The following is a 21,328-nucleotide window of genomic DNA, read 5'->3' as shown; positions in this document are numbered from 1 at the left end:
GTCTCTGCCTCTCTCTGTGTGTCTCTATGAATAAATAAATAAATAAAATCTTAAAAGAAAAAAGAAAAAGAAAATTTTTTTATTGTTGAGTTGCAAAAGTTCTCTATATGGTCTGGTTAGTAATCCTTTCTCAGATACATGATTTGCAAGTATTTTCTCCTATTCTGCTGATTGTATTTTCTCTCTTCTTAATGCCCTTTGATGCACAAAAGCTCTTAATTTTGGTTGTTGCCTGTGCTTTTTGGTGTTGTATCCATAAAATCCTCATTTCCAAATCCAGTGTCATAAAGATTTGTTTCCCAATATTTTCTGTAAGCGTTTGTACTTTTAGCTCCTAAGTCTAGGTCTTTGGTCCACTTTGACTTAGTGTTTGTACGATTTGAAGGGTCATTCTTTGCAAGTGGTCATCTAGTTTTCCCAGCACCATGTGTTGCAAAAACTATTCTTTCCCCATTGAACTGTCGTGGCATCCCTGTTTAAAATATTGTCCTTTGCTTTCTGATGAATTCCCACTTACTGACTTTAAGACCTAACTCAGCAGATACTAGCCTCTCTACCAATCACGATGGAGATTCTTTTTTTTTTTTTTAAGATTTATTTATTTATTTATGAGAGAGAGAGAGAGAGAGGCAGAGACACAGGAGGAGGGAGAAGCAGGCTCCATGCAGGGAGCCCGACATGGGACTCGATCCCAGGACTCCAGGATCACGCCCTGGGCCAAAGGCAGGCGCTAAACCGCTGAACCACCCAGGGATCCCCAAGATGGAGATTCTTAATAGTACCTTTCCTGAAATCCCCTTGAACTTGGTGTTTTCCAGTTTGTTCTCCTGTGAACGACAGTGTATTACATGGACGACACATTTTAGCTTGGAACAAAGCAGTCAGTGCTGTGGTTTATTGCCTAAAGTGGTTACCTGATTGACTTGGAGAAAAGCAAAGACATTGAATAAAGGTCTTTAGTTATTTTTGGTGCTCTGACCTCACAACTCCAAGTGTTGGATGCTGTTGGAAATAAGCCTTTTAAGATGTCTGTAACAATTCATAGAGACTATAAATACACACTTATGGAATAGAATTATAACGCAGCAAAGAGGATAATGTACAAAAATGGGTACTTGTGACGGGGGATTAAATTTCCAATTTGGGCAACCAAAGTGAATTTAAAAAGTAAATAGTCAGGAAACTTAGACCCGGGCAAAACTGATACTCTCTGGAAAACCACTGGGCGGCCTGGGGGGGCAGGTCTGCCTGGACGAGAACGTGCGCCAAGACATGGGGCCGGAGGGGCAGGATGGACAGCATGATCACGTTTCCTGTGAGAATGGGAAACCACAATGCATTTGGGCTAATGTGTAATTTCATGAAAGCTGTTCCTAAATCAGTGGGGTGGGAGGAGGGGGAGAGAACGGGACTAAGCACTGTCAGTAGAAGGTTGGCTGTGTCATTTACATCCTCAAAGGTTGATATAGTTTCACCAAAAAGCTTCTTTTGGACTTGTCATTTATGAAATGGAAGCCTCCTCACCTTTAGAGCTGCCTCATTTGGGGTAAATGGAGCAGCGTTCCCAGAACTGGGTCTCACGGCCTTCCGCCTCCGTGTCCCACACATGCCGTATACTTGTCCAATGCTGAAGACACGTCTGCTGCTGTGTCGGAAGCAAGAAACCGTGCTGCGGGGGCTCCGTGCTCATGGACAGGGTCGCGAACGTGCACGCTCACATGCCCTGTGTTCTGTGTTTTAGGTAGGTGAGCCCCGGGACACAGTCGGCCGTGTCACTCACCGGTTCCAGCTGTGATGCTCTAAGTCACTGTCAGCGTGAACACTTGCCGTCTATGGATCTGCTCTGACTCTTAGAGCCTGCTTATGGGGGAAGGTGAGTGACTGTAAAGTATGTTTTGCTCGCTCCTCTGTTTCCCTGGAACATGGGTAACAAGGTCAGAGTGAGCCCTGAGAACAGCGAGGCAATATGCGGTTGGCCCTCTCCTGCCCACAGCATGGCATCCCTGGGGAGCAGCGCCAGGAAGTTTAACAGAGAAAGGCGGCGGTTGCGCGTGTGATCGTGTAGGAGTAAATAGCTTTCCTGGCTGACTCTAGAGTTGAGGTGGAGTTTGAGGAGCAGGTCTAAGCTGAGACAGCACATTCACCCGTGGCTTTCCCCCTTGCATGTTTGAGGAGGATGGGAGCCCTTAGAGCTGTTTTCCCCTAAGCATTCCTTGCTTTTACACCTCTGGCCCTCTTCCCACCGTTTTCTAAAGAATGCCGGGTGGGGACTCCGAAGAGCTGGGTCTGTCGTCACCTCGTTTATCAGATCCCCCATGAATGAGTGCCCGCCACATGCAGGGCCCCTGTGCTAAGCACTACATGCTAGCCTGGCCCCACTGACAGTCTTCCCGCGTGTGCAAGGGTGCAGCACCATGTGTGTGGGCGTGCATGGGCAGGAGCACACACATACAGGGGTAGGAGCACGTGTGTGCATGGTTACACAGGAACACGTGTGTAGGAGTATGTGTGGGGAAGGTGCACGCACGCAGAGTGTGTGTGCATGTGTGTGCAGGAGGGGGGCGGTGTGCCCGTGTGCACAGTGCGTGTGTACATGGTTATAGGATCACGTATGTCCAGCATCTGTGCATGCATTCACCCAGGAGCAAGTGTGCAGGAGTGGGTGCAGTGTGTGTGCATGTGACTAGGAGTGTGAGGTGTGTGCACGAGTGCAAGAGCATGTGTGTTCTGTGCCCCTGTGTGCTCCAGGACCCTGAGGTCCGCACTCTCTTTGCCGGGCCTTACGGGTTCTACACCTGCAGGAGCCGACTTTCTCTGGCCTCAGCCTGAGGCCTCCAGTTCCTTCCATGGCACATGGGCCTCGGCCGTCCCCAGGCTGGTTCTAATTTATTCACGTGTGTGTTTATGTTACACGGGCTTTGCTGAGGCCTTGAGAACACGTTCTAGGGTGCCTTCCTCCCCTGGAGACACGAGGGCAGCACCGAGAATCTCGAAGCTGTGTAGTGCAGCAGTCCACGGTCGCCCGCAAACATCGCACAGGTTCTGAGTTAACGTACCCCCGGGCGCTTGTCAGAGAAACACGATCTTCTAAACGTCAGGGAACCTAGTAATAAGGGCACCGGCTGCTCCCCACGTTGTCCTCAGCCCAGCTGCTGTCGCCCCCACGGTTGTCTGCTGGGCCGGTCGGTCGGTTAATTGCGGCTCAGCATTTAATCCGGTGGCGCTTGACCCACTTCCACCAGCCCGCGGCCTGGGCGGTTTTGCTCTTTCCTTCTTCCCACGGAGGACGGTTGAGACCATTTCAGCGTCCAGGGGCCTGGGCTGAATGTCCGTGACTGGGAGCCGGGCTGCCCCTCCCCGACGCTGGGAGCCGAGAGGGCCCCACACGGGACTCTCTGCCTCTTTTCCGGCCCGAACGGATGCAGGTTGGGGAGGTCTGCGCCGCTCGTCAGCCTGCCCCCTGCCCCCCGCCTCGGCTGCGTTTGCCAGGTACCCGTGTGCGATGCTCAGGCATGGGACGTGGCTGCAGAGGCAGCGGGAGGAATCCACGAGAACAGGAAACCCACGCCATCTGGGAGGTGACTGGCCACTGAGCCCACCGTGTCCCAGTGAACCCGAAGGCCCCAAATGCCCGCAGCTGGCCAGCCCCTGGGCGTGTGGTGCTCACAGGCAGGCCCCCCCACTCCATTTGCGATGCGCCCTCCACCCTGCAACTGCCCAAGTCACGTCCTCACTTCTCGCCTGGCCTGGTTTCTCTCGGCTGCCCCTGGCACCTGGGGTGCCCTCGTCCCTTGGTTTCTCTGGGCCTCCCCCTCTTCCGTTTCATGGCCCCCACACCCTCAGCCACTTCTCTTTGGTGACTCTGGTCCTTCACGTCCCTCCTTGTGCCGCTTCCTTTCCAGCTAGGCTCTCTCTGCTTCCCACCTGGCACAAAACAGGCAGGTGTGCCCCTTGGCAGTATATCTGCTTCCGGCGACCACCTCTCCTTCCGTCCCCTGGATGGCCGGCCTCGCTGGCCGCTTGCTTACCTTGCACCAGACCTGCCTGTCAAGGGCTGAGCCTGCCCTGGCCAGACCCGCCGGCCAGCGTCCAGTCCTCCCCAGGCTCTCCCTGGCACTAGACACTCTTGGGGACCAGTGGGCAAGAGCCCGGGCTTCCGTGACCCGAACTATAGGACCGGGAGTGAGCCCTGCGTCACTGTGCTGCCCCTTCCCTCATCTGTCAGGGAGCGAGGACGGATCCTCCGCGGAGACCCGCTGCAAGGTGGGAATTCGCCGGCGGGGCCGGACACGTGGCAGGGCTGTCTGCGCCCTCCTGCTTGCTTGGCCACTAGCGACTGGCGTCCCCGGGACTCAGGGCTCAGTCCGTGAGTGATGACAGAGCTGCCCCGGCTGGGGGGAGCGCAGGGAGCCGCCCGCATCGTGGCAGCGTCACGGGCTGAGCCAGTTTGTCACTTTGGGCCGAGGTTTAAGCATCTTCTCCTCCCAGCCAGGAACAATGTCTGTAAATATGGGTTCTGAGGGGCAGGAGGAGGACTGTGGAAACGTTCTTTAATATCACAGCTCGGGGCGCCTGGATGGCTCCGTCGGTGAAACGTCTGCCTTGGGCTCAGGTCACGATCCCCGGGGTCCTGGGATCGAATCCCACAGAGCCTGCTTCTCCCTCTGCCTCCGCTACTCCTCCCTGACGTGTGCTCTCCCTCTCTCAAATAAAAACCTTTAGAAACACACATAACAACTTAAAAATCCTGGAAATAGAAGCATGACATGTTGGTTCCATTTTTCTACATAAAAATTCATTAAATTTTATGCATAATAAGTAAAAATGCCATGGGGAATTTGACCAGTTGCTATGTAGATTTAAATATGTTGACATAGAAAAATATTTCATGTGTAATGTTAAATGAGAAAAAATAGGACAAATGTGGGTGGTTTGGTCCTGTTTTTATTAAAAAATATAGTGACACAGCACTTCCTAGACGAAAGTCGGGGTGGACCTCCAGATACCCACCAGCACTGCTGGTCTTTCCGAGTAATGACATTACGGGTTACTTTTTGCATAAATGCATTTTCTATTTCTTTCTGTAATGAACATCCAAATATTTGCGCTATTTTAAATTTTTTCCCTATAATGAACAACCGGGCTGACTCTGGTCAGGGGGACCCGCATGCGTCCACTTTCTCGGCACCTTTGTTCGGAGCCTGTCCTCACAGCCCAGCGACCCCTCCCTGCACCCACGTTTTTACTTCTGCCTGTTACGTGTTTTTATCATTTGTCGGCGTCTGATTTCACGTGAGATGCTGAGCTAACGGGGGTGAGAGGTGGTCTGCGGGCGACTTTCTCCTGCTCGGGGGCAGAGGTGCCCGCCCGGATCGGAGGCCGGGAGGCCGGCACAGTCCCCACCGCCTCTCACGGGGCCGCGTCCGCCCTCCCGTCCGCGCTGCCCGTGCAGGGCCCTGCGTCGGGAGGGCTCGCGAGGACACGCAGCACTCACGCATTTCTGAGCTTCTGTGTGCAGCCTGCTTCTAGGCCTGGACCTAGCGGCTCTAGGTCACCAAAAAAATAAAAATAAAAAATAGCAGGGAAAGGAGAGAATTTGCAATTGGTGCTGCTTCAGGCACCTCATCCCGCCATCCCAGGACGCCAGGGCTCCAACAGCACCAGCTTCGTGCAAGGCCGGAGCGCGGCAGACGGCTGACAGCAGCAGTGACAGCTCAGGCCTCAGGAGCTGCGTCCCCGTCGCTGGGGCCCACCCGCGCCTCCCTCTCCGAGGCTGAGCTGCTGTGGCCCATGTCCCGCGGGCATGTGTGCCGGCTTGTGCGCTGGCCCCTGTTTGGGGGAAGGAGTCATTGAAATGACAGCACGTCCGCGCCGGGTGCACCCCTCCAACGGAATGAGGGGAGTTGGGCGAAAAGTAGGTCACATGTGCCCGGTCCCATGTCACGAGGTTTCCAACCTGAGGCCAATGGGATTTGTAGCCTCCTTTGGTTAGGACAAAACCCACTCTGGTTTTTCTCCTTTAGCATTTTATCTCCTCTAGACGGGGAGGGGGGCCATCTGTCCGGTAGCCGCATCCAGCCGGCCCTTCCCGGCCTCCCGGAGCCGCTTTGTTCTGAGGTAAGGGGCGCAGGAGGTCGGGCCGAGTGTCGTGGCGAGGAGCCGGGCGCAGGGTCCTCGGGGGCCCGCGGGGGCGCGCCCGGCACCCTCCCGTGACACTCAGGGCCAGGTCCTCACGTTAGGTTCTGTTTTCATGCTCTGGCTCCTCTGTGGGGACCAAGGTAAACTGAGGCGTAGAAATGTGAGCGTGCGGGTTTCTCGGCGGCGGCCGGCGCACGGGGTGGGTGTGGGAACGGGGCTCCCGAGACACGCTGGCCGCCCCGGCCGAAATCCGCGGCCCTGCGCCTTCCCTTAGGACGCCAGCACCGGGGACCACGGGCCCGACCCGGGTCCGCCCGCGGACGCCTGCGCTATCGGGTCCGGGGGCCGCGCACTCCCGGGGCTTGTCGCCCAGACTGAGAAAGAGCAGCTCGTAGGCACGAGCAGGCCGCAGACGTGGCTCCGCCGCAGCCGGGCGCTCGCGGAATGCGGACCTAAGTGTGGCTTGTGAACAACAGAATCTCATTCATTTATTTGTTGGTTGGTTGGTCTCGCTGTCCTGTGAGTGAACTGAAGTACCCGTTAGCTCGGGTCCCTCCGACGGGCATCCTTTGGCAGGTGACGGGTGGGCTACAGAACGGCTGCGACGTCGCGCGGCGGGTGTTTAGACAAAGACGCGCTCCCCTCCGGTTTTGCTGGGGAAGATGCCTCCGGAAGAGACTTCTAGAAGCAGAGTCACAGCGGTATTTGATCTGAGGACGTCCTACAGGACAAAAGCCTTTTGCCTTTCTGAGATAAAAATCTTTAAAATTTGTATGTTTTAAAAAACAGATTTATTAATTTATGATAGACCTAGAGAGAGAGAGAGGCAGAGACCCAGGCAGAGGGAGAAGCAGGCTCCGTGCAGGGAGCCCGATGTGGGACTCGATCCCGGGACCCCGGGGTCACACCCTGGGCCAAAGGCAGCCGCCGAGCCGCCAAGGCACCCAGGGATGCCCTAAAATTTGTATTTTAAGTAGCTTTCTGGGGAACGTGGGCCCGTGGCTCAGTTCACAGAAGTAAATGCGAACACACGTGGATGGCGAACGAGTGGACGTTTTAGATGTAGAACAGCGGTTGTGCCCGCGGCAACAAAAGCAGCTCTTCCCTCGGGACCGTGCGATCCCGCCTGCCTTCACCTGCAGCCTCTCCACGCATCGCACGTGGCTTTTCTAAGAGGCTCTTACCCATTTTACAGTCTTGAGCAAAGAGAATTTTTTTTTTTCTGCCTTTTCATTAAGAGAGAGCAGAAGAGCCGGGGGTCCTTATTATTTGCGGTTGTAAATGCTTCTCTTAGGCCTGGAGGAAGCCGCGGCCCCTCGGGCACTGCGGGTCCCGGCCCCGTTCCTGCCCCCGGGCTGGCGCGGCCCCCAGGCGAGGGCAGGGTGCACACACGGCCCTCTCGGGGCGAGCAAGACTGGGATCGTGTGTCCAAGTGAAATCATAGAAACCCCCAATTTATTGCCTTTGGAGGGACATGAGCTCTGCTCCCTCTGGAAGTGGGACCGGCCTTCCGGCGAGCTACGGGATGCTTATGTCCCTTACCGACCGGAGCAGTAGATCGTTATTTTTGCAGAAATAACATAAATAGAACAACGCAGAGGCGACAAGGCGGCGTCCCCATGTGCTTCCCAGAAGAGTGTCCTAACACAGGGCAAGGGGGTGCGGTGCTCTGGGCCCCCAGCGGGGTCCCTCTCTCCTGCCACCCCGGGGACAGAGGCCGCGGGCGAGGGGATGGCCGTGGGCGGTGCCTTGGCCTCGGCGCCTCGGGGAGTGCTCGGTGTGCGGGGGCGTGTGCCGCCCCGTGGGGTCCCGCCTCGGGCAGATTGGGGCCCGGGCGCCAGGCGACACCCTCCCAGAGGCATCTTCCTGAGGTCGGGGCCGCGGGGGCGGGGCCGGGGGGTCCAGGGCTTCCCTCTCCCCGAGCGGCAGCCGCGGTGTTCACTGGACAGCACAGCGCAGGCCGCTGCTCTCGGAGGGGCGCGCAGCCCCGTGCGCAGCCCCCCCCCGACCCCCCCGGACCCCGCCGAGCCGGGTGCACGAGCCCACGGGCCCACTGGCCTCAGCCTCCCGCGGCCCCTCCCGTCCGGGCCCAGGCCCGCCGGCCCCGCCGCTGGCCACAGGCTCGGGAACCGCGAGGGGAGGGCCGTGGGGACAGCGTGTCCCGCTCGCCGGCTGTGCATGTCCCCGGGGCGGGCGGCCACGCCAATGGCAAGCAGCGTGACAACTGCGTCCAGGAGAACCTGGGGGGACAGAGGACGTGCTCCCGGGTGCGGGGCCCTCGCGGGGAGGACCTGGGCTGCGCCAGCAGGAGCGAGGGACGCCGGCGCCGCCGCGGGCAACAGGAGTCGGTGGCAAACGGCAACGTGGGCTTCAGCTGGCGCCCCACGCGCGGGCGACCCAGCTGCAGAGGACTCGTAGGACGGGCGTGTCGCCGTTTCAAACCCGTGGGTCCCGCCGGGGAAGGGGCTCGCGTGGCTGCCCCCGAGGGACCCGCCGCCGCCGGCACATGGTGCCCGCACAGCGTTCCGTGAGGGAGGCCGCGGCCGGGGGCCCCTCCCCAGGCCTGGGACGTTCCGTGCCCGGTGGGCGGCCACGCGGGAAGTGTCTGAGGACGGGCCGAGGGCGGCGCGGGAGAGCCCCGGGGGCAGGACGGCCGCCGCCCAGCTCGGCCTCCGCTGCCCTGCGAACCTGCTTCTCTGTGCCGCTTCTGAAAAGACGTGATAAGCGAATCCTTACAAGGCCCCGGGCCCGGTGACGGCTCTGGATGCGTCAGGGTCACCTGTGCCGTGTCTGTGCCCGGACCCGTACACCCGCCGTGGCGTCCTGGCGAGTGGGGGCCGCACGCTCGGGGGACGCGGGCTGGGGGCTGCAGAGCCGGGCTCAGAAGGACGCCGGGCGGCGCCGCCCTGGCTGGCCCCTCGGGGCTGTGCGGTGACCTCTCCTCACCCTGCGGATCGGGGGCAGACGGCGATCCCGTCCTCGGAGCCTCAGACCTGACGGAAGACGATGGTCCTTGGCACGGCCTCATTCTGTTGTATTCACCTAAAATTCTTGCCAGGTTTCCCAGCTCTCTTGCGATACGTGACCACTTCGGTGTGGTAAAAGCCAGAATTAGGAGCCTCCCTCCCAGTAAAAAATGGTCGTGAAGACACAGACTGAATTTTGGGGGGTAAGCGATGCTCACCCTGCCTGAGCCGTCCTCCCGCCCTCCCTCCCGAGCCTCCGGGTGCCCCCCCCCCCCGCACCTGTGCACCAGCAGCGCCTGCAGGGCGGGGGCCTTGGGCTCTGCTCCCCACTCCCCAGCTGCGAGCTGCAGTTCGTCCGCGACGGAATTCCTGATGTTAAGTCCGTCCCGAGAGCAAGCGTCGTGTGGGTACGTGGGGCCCACCTCCCGGTGGTGGCAGCGGCCTCGCGCCCGCCGGCTCCGGGACCCCAGGTCCAGGTTGCATTGGTGGAGCTTGTGCCGTGCTCGTGCTGTACCGCGGCCGCGTCTGCGCTTCGTCACGACCGAGGAGCCCCACTGCCGCCCGGTGCAGTCGCTGGCCGTGAGGGATGTGCCCACCTTCCCGTGAGCAGCGTAGGATTTTCCAGATGGGAGCCCCGGGCAGTTGCACGAGCCGCAGAGCTCCATGGCCCCGTGCAGGCCACTCCTCTCGGGTCGGGGACAGACCGGGACTCTGACATCCAGGCGGCCCCCGTGTTCCCGCGGAAGCTCTTGGCGTCTCAGAAGCTCGTACAGGCGGGGTCCCGTGCGGTCCTCCTGGGGGGACCCCAGCCCCGGAGTGTATGGGGCGGGGGGCTCGGATCTCACCCCTCCCCTCGCCAGGGCGTGTTTGGTGGGGGGACCGTGCTCTGCTCCCGGGCGTCCGCGTGCCCAGATGCCGCCGTGTCCCGGCAGCGGCTTGTCTCCCGCGCCCCCAGCACGCGGGCTGAACCACTGTCTCGCAAATAGCACTTCTCACCTCGACCCTTCTCTTAAGGGAAGTCCTGGCTACTCTCGGCTAATGAGTTTTTCACGTACATTTTGAAGCCGGCTTGAATGGAAGTGAATCAGCAGATCAATTTGGGGAGAATTAACATCTTTCTGAGTCTACGGACGTGATGTATTTCTCTAATTCTTAAACCTTCTTTAATTTCTGTTAATAGTCTATAGATTTCTACATAGAGGGTTCACACACCTTTTGTTACATTTATCTCAACTGATGTATGTTCTTGTACATGATTTTTTTTTAAAAAAAAAATTCATTTTCTAGCTTTTGCTGCTAACCGTCCTGTCAAACTCACCCACCCCCTAGCGTCATGCACAGATTGCGCTGGGCCCTGTGTGCCCGTTCCAGTTGTGCTGCTGTGTCACCGGGCACCTCTGGAGGGGGCCCTACCTGCCGGGGGCCCTGAAATCCAGGATGTGCAGACCCACGGTGGACGTGACAGCCGGCGGGTGTGCTGCGCGGGTGCCGGTCACTAAGCAAGTTACTAACCCCAGCGATGGCATCATCCCGACCCAGCACCTTCTTCCCCCAGAGCCCCCCCCAGCCGGTACGGGGTATCCCCACCCTGTGCTGTGCCACATGCCTGGCTCCTCGGGATGCCCCAGGTCAGACGCTGCATCGCCACGGATGCCTCAGTAATTGGGTCAGGTCCTGGCATCCTGTTGCCATCCTCGCGAGTGGACAGAGGAGTCTGAGGACACAGCCGTGTCCCTGCTATTTTCCAGGGGCTCAGTCACAGGACATCGGGAAGGGGGGGGGGTGTTCCTGCCTGGCATCTGTAGAGTGCTGAGTGCACAGGCCCCTCCGGTAGGTGGGCACATGTGTTCCTGCCGTTCTCTGTGGCTTCTCGGGGCCCGATTCACCCCGGCCGGCTTCTCCCTGAGGTCTCAGATGCCTGCCAGCAACGGGCTGGGTGACGTCCCTGACCAGGGCGAGGGCAGGGAGGAGGGACACCCCCTGCTCCGCTAGTGCAGTGGAAGCCTCTCTGGTCGTCACATCTCGTGGACCCTGAGGCCATAAGAAGCTCTCCCTCCCTCCTCCCTCCCTCCCTCCCTCCCTCCCTCCCTCCCTCCCTTCCTTCCTTCCTTCCTTCCTTCCTTCCTTCCTTCCTTCCTTCCAGAAGAGGAACTTCTGGATCTCTGACCAATCTCAAATGTATGTCTGAGGGTGAAGGGGGACTGAGTGTTTTCAGTCTCTTGGGTTTCTGGCTGTCCCAGCCCTATGGTCCAGTTTCTTTTCCCAAACTGAGAGCTGCTCAAGGACTGTGCTTCCCCCCGGGCTGCGCTCTGTGTCCGGCACCTGTCTCTGCCACCGTAGGCTTCCCGCTGTGGCCAGAGGGTCTCTGCAGAGATAAAACGTGTGCACACAGACCGGGCACGGGCACTGCACACACAGAAGCCAGGGTTCTGTTACCCATGGCCCCAGGGAGGGTCCGGTCCACCGTGCACAGACACAGCTGCTCTCTGCAGGGCGGTGGGGATGTCAGGGACAGGACTGGACGCAGGTCTTGGGGAGTCCTGTCTTGTCTCCACAGTGAAGATGTTATTAATCTTGAAATATATATTTGAAATAACTGGACCATCTGTAAGAGGCTGGACCCTGGGCACCTTCCTCCAAAGGGAGGCATCGCTGGGTGAAGCCCACACGTTGCTAGGAAGAGAAGAGCTTTGCACCGTGCTGGACACGAGGCCAACGTGCTCTGGCCTCTAGAGCAAGGAGAGAAGGTGAGCAGGCCCCCCAGCCCCATCATGCTGGTCTGTCTGGACACCTGAGTGACGAGCCAGCAGGCCATGCACAATGCTCACTCACGTCAGGATTGCATAAGCCCTGAACCTCTTCCGAACGCTAACTGTGACTGGCAAGAGCATTACATTCCGCAGAAGTCTCCCCTCCCCTTCGTGGCCCCAAGGACATCGTCTGCCCTGTGAGTCTCTCCCAGGGAGCATAAAGCAGCTAATAGGCTCTGTCGGCTTCTGCTGTCCTGGCCCCCTGCAGCCTAACGGGGCGATGCGCTGTTAAACATGATAAATCAAGTCCTCGGTTGTCCCTCGAGGTGCCTTCCACGGTCACCTCCCCCAGACAACTGAGGCCCTGGTGCAGCCCTGCACAAAGCACCGCTCACGGGGCCGCCGCAGCAGGGCTGTCAGCCCAGCCCGGCTCCCACGGCGGCTGCGTGGGCTCAGCTGGAGGTCTGCAGGCAGGACGTCTGCTCCCTTCTCACGTCGGGAGAGAGCGGGGTCGTACGCTTGCAGTGAGTGTGATGGCTGTTGTGAACTCCACAGCCGGCTGTGTACGACTCCTCCTTTAACACCCACATCTGTTTGCTCTTCCCTTGAAGAAAAAGGCCTTACAAATGGGACATTCAGTGCCCCCCTCAAACGCGACGCTTTCCTTCCCGTCTGAAACCAACACCGTCCTTGGTTTTAGTATTTGACCAGCATGACCTTTGTCTGGTGGTCAGGAGCACGGGCTGAGAACTAGCCTGTCGGTCGCTGTTGCGCACCTGCTCTTCTCATAAAACAGGCGGAACTGGGGTGGGTTCCACCAGTGTGAGGACGGGTGCGTCTACATATGTGAAAGCACGACGTGGATATGGGCCCCGTCACCGCTGTTGATTGAATGTTCTTTAAGAAAGAGTGATTGAGGGCAGCCCAGGGGGCTCAGCGGTTTGGCGCCGCCTTTGGCCCGGGGCATGACCCTGGAGACCCGGGATCGAGTCCTGCGTTGGGCTCCCGGGATGGAGCCTGCTTCTCCCTCTGCCTGTGTCTCTGCCTCTCTCTACGTCTCTCATTAATAAATGAATAAAATCTTTAAAATTAAAAAAAGAGTGATTGAAAATTCGATTTATCAGAATTTCTCTAGACGTAATCTGATTATAAACAGATTTTGCCAGTTTAATCAACATGAAAGATTAAGTGATGTTTGGGTTCTGATTAAAATGAAGCAAGCTGCGAGCACCTGGGTGGCTCAGTCAGTTAAGTGTCCAGTTCTTGGTTTTGGCTCAGGTCATGATCTTGGGGTCATGAGATTGAGCCCCATGATGGACCCCACGCTCCCCACTCAGTGCGGAGTCTGCTGGGGTCTGCTGGCCTCCCACCCCAGCCATCCCCCAACTTGTGTGTGTTCTCTCTTTCAAAGAAAGGGAGGGAGGAAGGAAAATCTTTGTTAAAAAACGGAATAGAGGGATCCCCGGGTGGCGCAGCGGTTTGGCACTTGTCTTTGGCCCAGGGCGCGATCCTGGAGACCCGGGATCGAATCCCACGTCAGGCTCCCGGTGCATGGAGCCTGCTTCTCCCTCTGCCTGTGTCTCTGCCTCTCTCTCTCTTTCTGTGACTATCATAAATAAATAAAAAAATAAAAATAAAAAAAATTAAAAAAAGAAGTTTTAAAAAAAAAGAAAAACGGAATAGACTATACCTACCAACTGACATTATAGTTGATGGTGGGAGACTAACGCTTCCCCCTAAAATCATCAGCAAAACAAGGGTGTCTGCTCTTGCCACTGTACCGAGCAGAGGGCCGGCAGTTTTAGCCCAGCTTAGTATGGCGGGAAGCAGAAATGAAAGGCTGACAGATTTATAAGGAAGAAACAAACCCGTCTTCTACTTAGATGCCATGATTGTGTGCATCGAAAATCCCGCTAAGTCTACAAGAAACTCCCAGAACCACTGAGCAGGTCCCCCTGTTTAGGAACGCAGGGTCGGCCTACAGAAGTCCGTCCCGCTCTGCAGACCACCAGTGAACAACGGGAAACCAAATTCAAAAACCCAGTGCCATTTACAGGAACTCCAAGAAGTCACGTACCTGCTCTGGGTCTAACAAAACATGCACAGGATCCTGCATGCTGAGAACTATGGAATACCGATGAGAGGAATCCAAGAAGACCCACATCGGGGACATCGCGGTCACAGATTGGGGCCCTCGGCGTGACAAACATGCTAGCGTCTCCCAGACACGTCCGTAGGGTCAGTGCATTTTCTGTCAAAGTCCCGGTGGGAATGTCTTTAGGTATAAACAAGTTGATTTAATGTTTTTGTGAAAACAGGGACACCTGGGTGGCTTAGTGGTTAAGCATCTGCCTTTGGCTCAGGTCATGATCCCCGGGTCCTGGGATCAAGTCCCTCATCGGGCTCCCTGCATGGAGCCTGCTTCTCCCTCTGCCTGTGTCTCTGCCTCAAATAAATAATAAATAAATAAATAAATAAATAAATAAATAAATAAATAAAACGTTTTCGTGAAAACATAAAGGAACTAGTGAACCCAAGAGAATTTTGAAAAAGAATAAAGTTGGAGTGATTTTAGGACGTGGTCACGCAATAGTAATCACGACGTGGAGGTGGTGGGTGGAGAGGCACGTACACAGATGAAGCACCCGGCATCCAGGCTATACCCGCAGGAGTGTGGACGATTGTAACACAGCGGTTTAATACAGAATGGGTAAAAATAATAATAATAATAATACAGAAGGGGCAGTATAGTATTTGCAAGAAATGGCATTGAAGCTATTGGGTGTCTGTATCCAAACAGTGAAACCAAAACCGAAAACGCTTGACTTAGACATCATGGCTTGTACAAAAATTAACTCAAAAAAATAATAATAATAAAATAAAATAAATAAAAAAATAAATTAACTCAAAATGGATCAAATAGCTGAACGTAAAACATAAAACTACTCCTTAGGAGAGAGTCCTGCCCGTTAAAGATAAAATTGAGCAGTTGGCCCTTGTCACAGTTAAAACCGTTTACCCTGTGAAGGACCCTGTCGAGACGTGAGAAGACACAGGAGCTCAGGGGAGATCTTTGTCCGTCACAGGCCAGCGAAGGGGGTAGGGAGGGCGCTTCAGACCCCTCGGCGAGAAAGCAAGCTCTCCGGGCGGGAAACGGACAGACGACGTCCATCCCCAGGACAGGATGGGACACAGGACATCCCCGGGGGGGGGGCACAGGAACCCTCTGTACTATTTGTGCAGCCGGTCATGGGTCTGACGTACTTCGAGATCGCACACACACCACACGCAGACCCTGGATGGACAGTCGTTCAATTGTGTAAAAAAATTGTGTAAACGAATAAAAGTGAGAGATTATCAGAATGTATGAAAAAGCAAGAGCAATCTGTGCAGTCAGCAGGACCCCACGTGGAATACACTGTCGGTGGGTGAGAAGTTACAGGACAGAAGATGTGTCGCGGCAGCACTGACCAGCAGCCAGCTGGGGGGGCTACGTTAGCCTCAGATGACGCGGGCGCGGGACGAGGAAGAGCGCCGGGGGTGAGGAGGGTCGTCACGTCGGGATAAGCTGACCAGTTCACCGGGGCGGCGAATCTGCCACGTATGTGTGTTGAGCCACGGGGCCTGAAGCGCTCGAAACAAAACCTGACAATGGAAAAGCAGAGGGGACCAAGCCACAGTTAGAGCGGGAGAGTCCAGGTGCACCTGTCAGGAACGGTGGAGCAGGCGGGAGGAGCAGCACGGACAGGGCCGGAGGGGCAGGGCCGGGGGCGGTGGGACAGGGTGGGGGGGGGGGGCGGTGACAGGGCTGGAGGGCAGGGCCAGGGGGACAGGACTGGAGAGGGGCAGAGCCAGAAGGGCAGGGCCTGGTGGGGGAGCAGGGCTGGAGAGGGACAGGGGCAGAGGGGGCAGGGCCGGAGGACTGGGCTGGAGGGGCAGGGCCTGGTGGGGGGACAGGGCCAGAGGGACAGGACTGGAGAGGGACAGGCCCGGAGGGGCAGGGCCTGGTGGGGGGACAGCGCTGGAGAGGGACCGGGCTGGAGGGACAGGGCCAGAGAGGGGCAGGGCTAGAGAGACAAAGCTGGAGCGGGGCAGGGCTGGAGGGGCCAGGCCGGAGGGGCCGGCACAGTCCCCCAACTGGATCTCCCTGACGGGACAAGATCCGCCACCCGACGACGACGACAACGACGACGAGAGGGCACACATCCCCATGACAACACAGGACATTTGCAAGGCGAACCGTATTCTGTGTAAAAAGAATAAAAGACCAACAAATACAAAACAACTGAAATCCTATGTCTTCTGACCGGACTGTAAATAAACTAGAAATCAGTAACCAAAGGTAACCAGAATCTTTCAAAATATTTTAAAAAATCAAAGCACACACCTCCGAACGGTGGCCAAGGAGGAGGTACCAAAGGGATTCGCAGGACACCTTGAACGGGGAGTAGTACTGGCGTAGTCGGGCCGCGCAGGTGCAGCGAATCAGCACCCCCGGAGGGGCCCGCGGCCTGAAGCACCAACGGGAGAAAAGCTCTCCAGACTCTATCATCTAAGGTTGCACCTTCAGACACTAGGAAAAAAAAAAAGAATAAGAAAAAGGAAAAGCGAGCAGAAGGGAAGAAACGGCAAGAGGAGACCAGGCGCTCATGCAAATTGAAAACGGAGCTGACTGGCTTCACGCAGCATCATACCCTCCAGGTCCATCCACGTCGAAGCAAATGGGGGGTATTTGTCGTTCCTGATATCAGGAAGGGAGACAGAACACGAGCGACGCCTAACTCTGGGACACGAACTGGGGGTGGGGGAAGGGGAGGAGGGTGGGGGGTGGGGGTGACTGGGTGACGGGCACTGAGGGGGGCACTGGACGGGATGAGCACTGGGTGTTATTCTGTATGTTGGCAAATCGAACACCAATAAAAGATAAATTTATAAAAATAAATAATAAAAAATAAATAAATAAATAAATAAAATCTTTAAAAAAGAGAGAGAATGGAGCTGAGCCCTTCACGTGGGACTTAACCTGGAGACGGGCCGTGCGCCCCAGGGACCCAGGAGGGAGTGGCCGCTGTCGGTTTGGGGGGGCGGGTGTCGGAGCCATTTGTGTGCGTCCTTCGTTGACCTACCAAGACGTGCTCCTTCCCTCCCGCCACCGCCACCGCCACCGCCACCCGGAGCCAGCAGGCCCTCAGTGCCCCGGGGAGGGAGCGAGGAAGTGGGGGCCTACTTGTTACTGATTTCTAGCGTGATTCAGCTGCGACCAGAGAACAACACCCTGTATATGATTTTGATTCTTTTAAACTTAGGTTGGTTTGATGGCGAAGGAGATGGGTGTTAGTATATACGCTGTGGGTGCTTGGAAAGAGCGCGTGGGCCTCTGCCGCCAGGTGTCGTGGTCTCTCCTGGGTGGTGGTGTCCCCCTGTCCCCCGTCCCCCGTCCCCCTGCTGGTTTTATGCCTGGGTCTTTCCGTTGTTGAGACACAGCATTGGAATCTTCAGCTGCAATTGTAGATACGGGTATTTTTCCTTTTAGTTCCGTTAGTTTTTGCTTCACGTACCTTACAGCGCCCGTGTTTGAATCATACACACTTAGGATTGTTGTTGCTTCCTCATGGACTAATCCCTTTTGCCCTTATCCAAGGCCCCCGTCTGTCCCCGAGAATTTTCAATGCTTTGAAGTCTATTTTTTTAACTGAAGGATAATCCATATACAGTATCCTATTAGAGTCAGGTGTACATAATAGTTTTAATATTTAATTAGATTATTAGGTTTAAATTTTTTAGATTCATTTTTTTTAAGATTTTATTTATTTATTCATGATAGACGTAGAGAGAGAGAGAGAGAGAGAGAGAGGCAGAGACACAGGCAGAGGGAGAAGCAGGCTCCATGCAGGGAGGCCGACGTGGGACTCGATCCCGGGTCTCTAGGATCGGGCCCTGGGCTGAAGGCAGGCGCTAAACCGCTGCGCCACCCAGGGATCCCTAAATTTTTTAGGTTTTTTTTTAATTTTTTTTTTAGGTTTAATATTTTTATAATATTAAACAAATATAATGTTACAAAATTATCCCCATGGTAAGTCTAGTTGCCATCTGTCACCGTGCTGTTATTACAATATTGCTGACCCATATTCCCTACGCTATGCTTTGCATCCCCAAGTCTTACTTATTTTATAACTGGAAGTATTTTATAACTACTATTTTATCACTTATTTTATAACCTCTTAGTCCCCTTCACCTATTTTGGTCCCCCCCCCTTCCACAACCTCTCCCGTCCCTGGTAACCCGCGGTTTGTTTCCTGTATGTAGGAGTTTATTTCTGTGTTGTTTCGTTTCATTTTTTAGATTCCACATAAATGTGAAATCACACAAGTTCACTTAGCATAACACACTGTCAGGGTCCATCCTTAATGTCACAAATGACAAGATTTCATTCTTTCTTATTGCTGAGTAATATCTCATTGGGTATGTAAACTGCATTTTTTTTTAACCTGTTTATCCATCGATGGACACTTATGCGGCTTCCATGTCTTGACTGTTGTAAATAATGCTGCAGTGAACAGGGAGGTGCAAGATCTTTTTGAATAGATATTTTCATTTTCTTTGGATAAATACCCAAAAGAAGAACTATTGGATCATATGATATTTTTGTTTTTAATTTTTTGAGGAACCTCCTCACTGTTCCTGACAGTGGCTGCACCAGTTTGCATTCCCACCAGCAGTATGCGAGGGTTCCTTTTTCTCGTCATCCTCACCAACACTTCCTATTATCTGATGTTAATATAACCATTCCTGCTTTCTTTTGATTAATAGTTGCATAACACATCTTTTTTCCATGATTTTTTCCCTTCTACTTATATTATCCTATTTGAAGTGGGTCTCCACATCTAGTTAAGTCACGTTTCTTAATCTACTCTGCCGTAGTCTTATTTTTTAATTGGTGAATTTAGACTATTTACACTTATTATAATCATTGGGATATTGGGGCTTAAATTTGCCATTTTATTTTTTGTTTGTTCTCTCTGTTTTTCGTGTTCTTATTTTTTCGTGTTCTTATTTCCTGCCATATATTTTTTTTAGAATTCCGTTTTGGTTTATTGATAGTGTTTTAGTATACCTCTGTTTTTAGTAGCTTTTTGATGTTGCTCCCGATATTGATATATATGTTCAATTTATGGATCCTAGTGATGTTTTCATTTTACCAGTCCGAGGGAAGTATAGAAACTTTTAACTCCCTCTATGATTCCTCACCCTCCCCCATTTATAAGATAATTTTTGTAAATATTTCCTCAGTATCCTGTTGGAATCACATCGGGCAGTGCTGTAATTTTTTTTGCTCCAATCATTAAACATAATTTAGAAAACCCAGGAGGAGAATGAAAGCCGTTGTATATACTCGTGTTTTTGCTCACTGTGTTCCTTCTTCCTTCTCGAAGAGAAGGAGATTTTGAGATTCTTTCTGTATCATTTCATTTCCATTTGGAGAACCTCCTTTAGCCATTCTTGTAGACTAGGTCTGTGGGCAACTAACTCTCTTAGTTTTTTTTTTTTTCACCTTGTAACATTTCAATTTCTCTTTCATTTCTGAAGGATATTCTCGCTGGGTATACAGTTCCAGGCTGACAGTTCTTTCCTCTTAACCACTTAAAGCTATTGTGCCACTTTCTTCTGGCGCGGAGGCTTCCAATGAAATTCGCGGTCATCAAATTGCTTTTCTCTTTATAAGTACAATGTCATTTCTCTCTTCCTGCTTTCAGCACTGTCTTCCGTTTTTAAACATGTGATTATATACGTTTATGTGGATTTCTTTGGATTTATCTTGCTTGGGATTCGCTCAGCTTCTTAGATGTGTGGGTTTATACTTTTTGCCAAGTTTGGGAAATTTCTAGGCATTATTTTCCCAAGTACTTTTTCGGCCCTTTTCTCTTCTTCCTTTGGGACCCTAAGAGGGCAAATGCTAGATCTTTTGTCACAGCCTCACGGGTCCCTGAGGCTCTGTTCTCCTTTTTTTTTTTTCAAGTCTATTTTTACTCTTTTTTTTTTTTTTTTTTTTTTACTCTATTCTTCAGATGAAAGTTGTTCTTGCAGTTCACTGGTTCTTTCCTTGGACCCCTTCATTCCATTACTGTATTTTTTAGTACTAATAGTGCTATAATTTCTATTTAGTTCTTTACATCTTGTTTTTTGTTTGTTTGTTTGTTTGTTTTTTGGTGAGTATTTCTGTTTCTCTGCTGAGACTGTATATTTTTTCATTTGGTTAAAAATATTCTTGGTTGCTTATTGAAGAATCTTTATCATGGCTGCTTTGAAATTTTTGTGGGATAATTCTAACATCTCTATCATCTCAGTGTGGTGTCTGCTGATCGTTTTTCATTTAGTTTGAGATCTCTCTGGTTCTTGATATGAATCCTAGATATTTTGAATGTTATGTTATGAGTTTGAATATTACTTAACCTCTCATTTTAGCTGTTTTCCTTTCACACTATTGCAGCAAGGGAAAGGAGGGGTGTTGCCTCATTACTTACAGGTGGGGTGGGAGTCCAGGTTCCCCCCTCAGCCTCTGTTGGCAGCTGGGGCTTGAGGAACTTCCCATTACTTGTGGTGGGGTGGCAGTTGTGGCTCCCCACTGGGCCTCCACTGGCACCCGCCCGGTCGGGACCCCATGGGGTCAAGTGGCTTATTACTGCCTGGCAGGGGTGAGGCCCCTCCTCCCCACTCTGCCTTCTCTGGTAACAGCCAGTGTGAGATTAGAGGGCGTCCTTCTGGCCTGGTGAGCTGGACCTGTGCAGGCATTGGTGGGGCTGGGTTAACAATGTCGTCCATGGCACTTGCTGGAGCAGAGCCACTATTATCTCAAGTTTCCAGTATTGCTGGGCTGTCTCCAGTGTTTCTGGTCCTTTGGCTGGAGGCAGCAGGCTTTGTTGCAGCTTTTTTTCGGTCTGTGCCCATTGGCGTTTCCAGGTTGCTGGCTCTCCTCCCCCAAGTCTGAGATAAAGATGCAAAAATAAAACCAGGACTTCACCACCATGTCACTCCACAGGCCACTGGTGTGCCAGTCTGCTTGTTCCTTTCAACATTCCAGCATCTCCCTATGTTTGCTTCGCATAGAATAGCCAGTTTTTCATTGTTTTACAGGGAGGTACCTCTGCTCCATCTTGCTGGAAGCCGAAGTCCTGCTGCTCCTCTTTCAGACATCACAGTTAAGGGCACAGTTGCTGGGCTGGCTGGCTGGGCCCCTGCCCTTGGGCAGGTCTTTTACCTCTTAAAGCATCAGTCCTTCCATCTGTTAAGTGGGGCCGATTGGTACCCACACCTCCGAGTTGAAAGAGGGGGTAAAGCCATCAGCAGATGGCAACCACCAAGGGCAGGTCCAGCCAGAGGAGGGCTCGGGAGGGCAGCAGGCTGGAGCTCCCCCTGCGGGGAGGCCATCCTGACGGCCCCCAGGGCTCCCCCCGCAGGGAGGCCATCCTGAGGGCC

General features: G+C 54.0%; 1 protein-coding gene across 19 annotated transcripts in view; it reads left to right on the top strand.

Annotated features, from left to right (window-relative positions):
• PCBP3 (poly(rC) binding protein 3) overlaps window positions 1-21,328 on the top strand; it is a 245,684-nt gene that overhangs the window by 188,734 nt on the left and 35,622 nt on the right. For 18 of the 19 annotated variants that reach the window (XM_041734744.1, XM_041734742.1, XM_041734745.1 and 15 more), the window contains one exon: window positions 1,742-1,873. The exons of the other annotated variant lie outside the window; for it this stretch is intronic. In XM_041734744.1, the coding sequence (XP_041590678.1) occupies window positions 1,864-1,873 (10 nt within the window). In that variant the 5' untranslated portion in view covers window positions 1,742-1,863. The remainder of the gene's footprint in view (window positions 1-1,741; window positions 1,874-21,328) is intronic. 19 annotated transcript variants of the gene reach the window in all.

The sequence above is a fragment of the Vulpes lagopus genome, chromosome 20, assembly GCF_018345385.1.
Source record: "Vulpes lagopus strain Blue_001 chromosome 20, ASM1834538v1, whole genome shotgun sequence".
In the NCBI taxonomy this organism is placed as follows: Eukaryota; Metazoa; Chordata; class Mammalia; order Carnivora; family Canidae; genus Vulpes; species Vulpes lagopus.
This window is presented reverse-complemented; position numbering and strand designations above follow the sequence as displayed.